This window comes from Rhincodon typus, chromosome 32 (assembly GCF_021869965.1).
Source record: "Rhincodon typus isolate 14 chromosome 32, sRhiTyp1.1, whole genome shotgun sequence".
In the NCBI taxonomy this organism is placed as follows: Eukaryota; Metazoa; Chordata; class Chondrichthyes; order Orectolobiformes; family Rhincodontidae; genus Rhincodon; species Rhincodon typus.
This window is the reverse complement of record NC_063363.1, coordinates 2,411,999-2,420,526: the sequence shown is the minus strand read 5'-3', so window position 1 is coordinate 2,420,526 and position 8,528 is coordinate 2,411,999. Positions and strand designations below refer to the sequence as shown.

The 8,528-nt window shown below is 41.8% G+C and overlaps 1 protein-coding gene across 1 annotated transcript in view; it reads left to right on the top strand.

The window, feature by feature from the left end:
• Positions 1 to 8,528, top strand: part of LOC109935469 (nectin-1-like) — a 335,855-nt gene that overhangs the window by 299,099 nt on the left and 28,228 nt on the right. The window contains exon 8 of the mRNA XM_048615348.1: positions 8,177 to 8,287. Coding sequence (XP_048471305.1) covers positions 8,177 to 8,287 — 111 coding nt within the window. The remainder of the gene's footprint in view (positions 1 to 8,176; positions 8,288 to 8,528) is intronic.

The following is an 8,528-nucleotide window of genomic DNA, read 5'->3' as shown; positions in this document are numbered from 1 at the left end:
GGTCAGCGCTGAGGGAGCGCCGCACCGTCGGAGGGTCAGCGCTGAGGATCTGCTGCACTGTTAGAGGACCTGCACTGATCTTTAGCTCGAGACTTTAATCCAAAGTCTCATCTCCCCTCTGTGTATCTTTAGAACCAAAATGAGCAAAAATAACTCTTAAGGCCTACAAGCCAGATTTCAGTCTGGAATCTTAATTGTCCAATATTACCGTCAGCTGGGATCATAACCCTATGGTGCTATAGTAATCAGGTATCAGTGTGGTATTGTAATGGTCAGATATCGGTCTGGTATTGTAATGGTCAGATATCGGTCTGGTATTGTAATGGTCAGATATCGGTCTGGTATTGTAATGGTCAGATATCGGTCTGGTATTGTAATACTTGGATAATGATGAAGAGAAAAGAAAATGTGCATTTTTAAGGGTTTTCCACTACAACCAGTTGCCTGAAACACACTTTCCAGCCAAAGGGACCTTTTGCCATGGAGTAGCAGTTGTAATTTTGGATACCAAGTGTACTGTAATAGTTGAGTGTTTGGGACTGAATGTTATCTATTGTTGTAATGACCGGGATAGTGTCTGGTACTGTAATAGTTAATTACTAGTGTGTTGCTATATTAACTCGTTACAAATGTGATATTGTCATAATTTTCCAAACAATTTCTAATGTCCTGTCTTCCAATTCACAAGTAACTCTATCTAACTTCGCAACACCCCCCGTTAAGAAAAAAATGAACCACCATGATGAAAAGAAGACCATTATTTTTTACTAAATCTTAATGCCATTATTACTACATCCATAGGTCATTAATCTAGAGTTACGCATTTCATACTAATTCTATATACATATATAACATTGAACACTACTGTTTCTGCCTTACATACACATTTTCCTTTTAAACCCATGATAACGCATCCACAGTAACATTTTCACAACCCGCAACTTGTACAATCTGTAAATTAGATGCTTGTAACATAAGACTCCAATGAAACAGTCTGGTGTTCTTATCTTTAAATCTTTCCAAAAATGTCAAAGGATTGTGATCAGTGTACACAACTGCCTCTGATACATTGTTTGCAACATAAACATTAGAATATTGTAAGGCCAGTACCAAACTCAGTAACTCTTTCAACAGTTGAATATTTTCTCTAGTGGATATTGAGTTTTTTTTGAAAAAGAACTGATTGGCCTTTCAATGCCACAGCATCCTTCTGTAACAACACAGCTCTGACCCCTACATTGCTGGTATCTCTGCCAACTTTAAAGGGTTTCAAGAAATTCGACATGGCTAAAACTGGTTCAGTGGTTAACACTGCTTTTAAATTTTCAAATGCCTCCTGGCATTGTTCTGTCTGCCAGAATTTCATGTTGTTCGTTCACAAATCCGTCAGCAGTTCCACCATGCTACTAAAGTTTGGGACAAACCTCCTATAGATTCCGCTCAGTCCCAAGAATTGTAGCACCTCTTTCTTCAAGGATGGTCTTGGAAATTCCTCAATAGCCTTCCTCGTGTCATCCATCTGTGTCCAATGTTGTGTCCTAAGAATGTCACTTCCGCCTTCGCAAATTCTATTTTTGCCAAATTTATGACCAACTTTGCCTTCCGTAGTTTCTCAAAGAGCTTTGCCAAATGCTTCATGTGATCTTTAGCCATTCAAGGAAAGATCACTAAGTCATCAATGTAGACGGTACAATTAGTCAATCCTGCCACAACTCTGTCCATAGGTCTTTGGAAAGTGGCTAATGCATTCTTCATTCTAAACGGCGTTACTTTACATTGATATGGCCCATGTGGGGTTGTAAAATCAGAAATTTCTTTTGCTCTCTCTGACAAAGGTACTTACGAATAACCACAAAGTAAGTCCAACCTTGTGAAGTAAGTGGCTTGTCCAAGTTTGACTTAGTTCGATGATGTCATCTTGGAACATCGCTTCCACTTCCTTCTGCACCTGTGCTGCTGCTTTGAGAGGATTAAGCCTGTAGGGGTGTTGTTTTATCAGAACAGCATTCCCGACATCAACATCATGTACCATAGTATTAGTCCTCCCCATTCTATTTCTACACATGTCCTAATAGTGCTGCAACAAGCCTTTCAATTCAGTTCTCTGTTCCTGAGACAGATAGTTTACTACCCTATCCCATTCTTTAAGGACTTCCTCATTATTTAATTTATTCTGAGGCACATCAAAATCCACATCATCTGGATTTGATTCCTCACTCTGAGTGGCAGTAACTAATACCTGTTTCTCCAGTCCCCTTTCCCTGTCATAGTAAGGTTTCAGCATATTTACATGACATACCCGATAATTATTTTTTCTATCTGGCATCTCTAACCAGCTAACTCTCCTGACTAAACTTCTTCTAAATCTGATAGGGACCACTAAACCTTGCTTTGAAGGGACCTCCCACCATTGGTAACAGCACCAATATTTTACCCCCACAGGCAAACGTTCAAATTTTAGATTTCTTATCTGCTTCTTGCTTCTTTAGATGCTGTGCTACCTTCAAATGCTGTCCAGCTAATTCACTGACTCTGTTTAATCTTTCTCTCACCTCAGATACATAATCCAACTGTGAGATCTCTGACTTCAGACCGATCAACTTTTCCCTAATTAATTTTAAAGGCCATCTTACTTTGCGTCCGAATATCAATACAAATGGAGTAAACTGAGTCGATTCGTTTGGAGCATCTCTAATGGCAAACAATATAAATGGGATACCTTTATCCCAAACATTTGGGTAATCCTGGCAATAAGCCCTCAACATTGTTTTTAGGGTCTGATGCCACCTTTCCAATGCTCCCTGGGATTCAGGATGGTACGCATTTGATTTAAAGTGTTTGATGCCTAAACTATCCATGACCTCCTTAAATAGTTTGGCAGTAAAACTGGACCTTTGGTCGGACTGAATCTCCCTGGGTAGGCCATAACAGGTACATAAAAGCAAGCAACTCCTCCACCACCTTTTTTGCCTTGACATTCCGTAATGGATTTACCTCCGGAAACCTGGTAGACACATCCACTATGGTTAGCAAATACTGGTTCCCACTTTTGGTTTGAGGGAGGGGACCTGCACAACCAATCATAACCCATGTGAAAGATTCTTCAAAAACGGGAATTGGCATCAAAGGTGCTGGTTTTATTACTGCCTGTGGCTTTTCTACCGTGGGATGGACTCACTAGCCTGAAATAACGCTGACCTTGCTAATGTTGATCTTGCCTAGCGCATGCCCTGTGCGATGTAACCTGTACGCCTCTGTCTAAGTCTTTTTGATCTGTACATCCTTTGCTTACTATGATTTCTCTGTACCGCTGGTAAACAAAGCTTTTCACTGTATTTCGGTACAAGTGACAATCAATCAATCAATCTATCTGACACATATTGCAGGTACAGCAAAATTCAACCGTATCTTTATGTAATCCACGCCAATAGAAATGCTTCTGTATCTTGGCCTGAATCTTCCTCACTCCTAGATGACCTCCTACAGGTAATTTGTGTGCTACCCATAATACTTCCTGTCTGTATGCTACCGGCAACACAATCTGGTGAACTTCCACCCATTTCTCATCTGCACTAACCTGCCATGGTCTCCATTTCCACCTTAGGATTCTATCCTTAAGGTAATAACATTCGGAAATACATTCTGATCCCTTTTCTGAGTAGGCTTTCTGATATAAATCTTTTATTGTCTTGTCTTTTTTTGTTGTAACTCTATTAATCTTTCAGAACTAAACACCTCTGACTGATCCTCTACCTGCTTAGGTTTTCCTTTACCATCTCATCAAACAGGGTGTTAGCTAACTGGGCCTCAACTCCTTCATCTTTCTCCTTGGTTTTCCCTTCTTGCTTCAATTTATGGCTGTGGGATCTTGTCACCACACAGTCGGAAAATTCCAAGGCATTTTTGTTTTAACTCTTCCCAGTTCCCTCGTTTTCTTTCAGTTTCTCCACTACATGCGCATCACTCCCACCTTTGATCCTGCTAGGCCATTTCCAAGAACAAACTATATTCCTGGAATAGACACTCTTTCAATCACTCCCACTGTCACTTCCCCAGCCTTGATTGGACTTTCCAATCTTATCTTACACAGGGGAATGCTAAATCTCTCTCCATTTATTCCACAGATTATTGCTCTCTCGGCTAACATTTCAGAAGGATTGCAAATACTTTCATCTCTTACTATTACAGACTGACCGGCTCCTGTATCTCTCAATATTTTAACTTGTTTACCTTCTCCCTCTGTTCTGCCTGAGTAAACCTTACCCACAGAGGTGAAGTTTTTGAACAGATCAGCCACTATCTCACTATCCAGCCCATGACTAGGCTGTGCACACTCCTGCAGCTCCTCGACTTCTCTTGGGATTTCTTTCACTCCCTCAACTAATCTCACTGATTTCTCCTGTTTTACTACATCCTTTTTCCCAGGGCCTTTCTTAAACCACCAGCACTGTGACTTCGTGTGTCCCACTCTATTACAGTCTTTCACCTCCTTTTCACCCTCTTGGGTTTCTTTTCTCACATGTGTTAAACTATTCCCAGTGTGATCTACTTTTCTGTGTTTCACTGAAGGATCTCCTTCTGTCTCAATCTCTGTCCCTCACAGAATGAAATTGCTGTTGGAGCTAGACTTTGATTTATGCCCTAATACGTATTCATCCTCCATCTCTGCAGCTCTTCTCGCTATTTTAACTTTCTGTTCCTCAACATGAGATCTTATTGCTGAAAGTGAATTTTGAACTACTCCAGCAGAACGATCTAAGATCCTCATATGTCTGTTCTACTTTTAATGTTCTCATCCATCTATCCAAGTTGTGCTGTTTAATTCTTTCAAACTCGACATAAGTCTGATCTGGTTCCTTTCTTACATTTCTGAACCGTTGTCTATACGCTTCTGATATCAATTCGTAGGCACTCACTCTCTCATTTTCTCCTGACACCTCCTCTGACAGCGCTGCAGACACCTCACTTGCTGCTTGGCCTGCTGTGTTCATCCAGCCCTGAACCTTGTTACCTCACTAGCCCTGCCTACTGACTTGGTCTGAATTAACATTATCCACATAGTCTCTGGCCAGTTCATCTGTTTAGCCAATGTCTCAAAGGAAATGAAAAAGGCTTCTACTTCTTTTTTTAATCGAATTTTGATAATGTTTTGACATATTTGTACATATCTCTACCAGGTCTTTGGCTACGATGGGTCTGCTCATCAACGCTCTCCTCCTCACTAAGTCTATCTTCTACCATCATCTCCATCATTTTAAGTCGGCTATCCTGTTTAATTTGCAGCTTCCAAAGTTCAAACTCTCTCTCTTTTTCCTTTTGTCTTTCCTCTGCTTGTAACCGTAATTCAAACTGTTTCAGTTCCCTTTCATTCTCTACTCCAGTTGTCTTATTTGCAATTTAATTTTTTTTTCTAACTCCACTGCACCTGACGATTTCTCTGGTATACCTAAATGCTTGACTAACTCAGTTACAATTTCAGCTTTCCTCTTATCCCTGGTTAAGCCCAAGTCAGCCAATTTGCTAAAAGTATATCCTTCCTCTGTCTTTCTGAACTTTCTTGGCAAATTTGGGAAGCATCCTCAAACCCCAGAGCCTCTTTAGCAATGTTAAGAGCCATTTTGCCCATGTTTGATTTAACCAACCACAAGTAACTGAAATTAAATAGATTTTTATTTAAGTTTTATTTAAAGATCTAGGACAATAATCCCCAAGTCTGTTTAAATCTGCTGGGACCTTTCATACCCCAAATCTGTTCAAATCTGTCCAAATCCATTCAGATCCCATACACAAACTGACCAGATCCTGGACTTGAGCCCCCAATCTGTTATAAAGCGAAGGTCGATATCCCCCACCCTACCCCCACCCACCCCCCGATAACTAAAACCGAAACACCCAGAGAAGCTCACATCATGTGAAATGTGAAAAGTGGTATTACCTGCCTCTCACCCCTCCCAAGCAGTTATAAAGGGGACGTTAAATGAAATGAACTCCTAAAAGTCACTCTATAATTGACAAGTAACAATTTATTTATCTAACTCTAACAGTGAACAAATTAACTGAATCATTAACAAACCAAACAATTCCCCCTTACCTACTAACTATTCCCAAATAAAACAAAATTCTAATGGTATGCTGTCCCAATCAATACAATTCCCACTTGTATAAACCAAATTAATTAAAAAAAAATTAAAACTTAGTCTGTCAAAGTTGCAGCCCGGATACGTCTTCCGGAATGTTCTGTGCCTTCTCCCTTGATCTTCAGTCAGGAACGCCTTTCTCCATCAAATTCTTATGTTAGGAATATTAGCTAAGAGTGCCGCTGTACCTTTAGTCAGATGATCGTTTTCTGTGAGCTCAGAGAATTCTGTGAGAGCCAATGATTTTCTCTTTAGGGCTGATGGTTGTTAACTCTAACAGATGGCAGTTGCTCTTGCACCGATTTTCAAATATCCTCTTCTTTTATACCCTTGATGAGCTATTGATTTCTTGGAATAGGATTGGTCCTAGGTTATCGAAACCATCAGATTTAAATTTAATTGGTTATTAGTCTCTAAGTGCCTGGTTTAAATTGATTGGCTGATTCAAACTGATTGCCTTAATAACAAAACAAGACTACTTCCTGGGTTGCTAACCATACAGCCTTTTGATACAAATGTTTGAATTTCAGGAACTCTCTGTGCCTGCTGCTGATCACAGACATTTTTTTTCAAAAAGCCCGTCATCATTTAAAGGGACCACGCACTCTCGCGCCGCCCCGCCCCCATCCCTGCAATCATTTTACAAACGAATTCTAATGTCCTGCCTTCCAGCCCACAAATACACCACCCCACTTCACAGCACCCAGAAGACTCCAAACTGAATACCCAAACCCCATCCCCAACCCCCATACCCCCCCGCCACACGCAGACATAGACACACACACACACACACACAGCTCGCATACAGAACCAGAGACTTGGGATGAACTCCAGCCTCAGGCAATTGTCTGTCTGGAGCTTGTTCATTCTCCCTGTGTCTGCCTGGCTTTTCTCCAGGTGCTCCCACAGCCCAAAGATGTGCAGGTTATGGTGGATTGGCCATGCTAAATTGCCCGCAGTGTTCAGGGGTGTGCAGGCTACATGAATTAGCCATGGGAAATGCGGGGTTACGGGATTTGGGTGGAGCAATGTGCCTGGGTGGACTGCTCTTCCCAGGCTTGGTGCAGACTCAATGGGCTGAATGGCCTCTATCTGCATTGTTGGGATTCTATGAGAGAAACAGAATTAACATTTCAAGTTTTTAAGTTCGAGTTAAAACTCTGTTCTGAAGAAGGGTCACTGGAGTTGAAAAGTTAACTCTGTTTTCTTCCCACAGATGCTGCCAGACCCGTTGAGTTTCTCCTGCACTTTATGTTTTCATTTCAATTTAAAACATCACCATGTCTTTGAATAAAACGTTTTTACCACAAAGCATGTCGAGACACAAAGAAAACAATAAAACCATAAATCAAAACCATCTTCTGACTGACCTGAGCCATGTGGTTTCATTCTTACAGAAACTGTTTTACAAAGGAGTCACACTCAAACCAAATATAATGTAATACTTTACTTGGTAAAACCAAACAAATTAATTATCAAACAATAACTCACACCCCGGAAAGGGTCGATGGAATGAATGGCCTGCTCCTGTTCTTTTCGAGCCACACTCACACACCCATACACAGACACACACCCACACAGACACACACCCACACCCACACACACACCCAGACACACACTCTCACACACAGACAGACACACAGACACACCCACACACAGACACAGACACATAGACACAGCCACACATACACACCCACACACAGACACAGACACAGACACAGACACATAGACATAGCCACACACACACACCCACACACACAGACAGACACAGACACATAGACACACACACACACACACACACACACACAGTCTCCCGCACATCAACAAGTGCATACCTCATGTACACACACATTTACAATCACAAGTTGGCCAAGGGAGCTGTGTGCTGGGGCTGTTGTTTACTGTGGGAGCAGCTGGGACCTGGGCCTGGTGTCGATTCTGTCCCTGATACCCAGGAGCGGTCCCCCACTCAGTGACCACCCCCAGCAGGTTTCTTGCTTGCCCCCCCTTTGCGCTAACATGGCCATCATTATCTACAGGTGCTGCAACTGGACAGCATGAAGGACGAAGAGGATGCTGTGAAGACTCCAGTCCAGACCCAATATTATGACCTGGCTGCTCCAGAACCATCTCCCCACTCCGAGAAATCGGTGAGCCTGCCCACTCTCACAAACGTCAATCATTTACCATTTCCCAGCCTTATACCAACAGCATTTAACCATCAAATACACAAACTCCTGACCATCGCCACTTACTGCAATATCACATTGCTGCCTGATTATAGCCAGGACTCTATCTGCCTGTCTGTATGTGTGCCTTTCCGTGTCAGTGTCTCTTTCTGTATCTGTGTGTATGTCGGTGACTCTCTGTGTCAGTGTCTCTTTCTGTAAC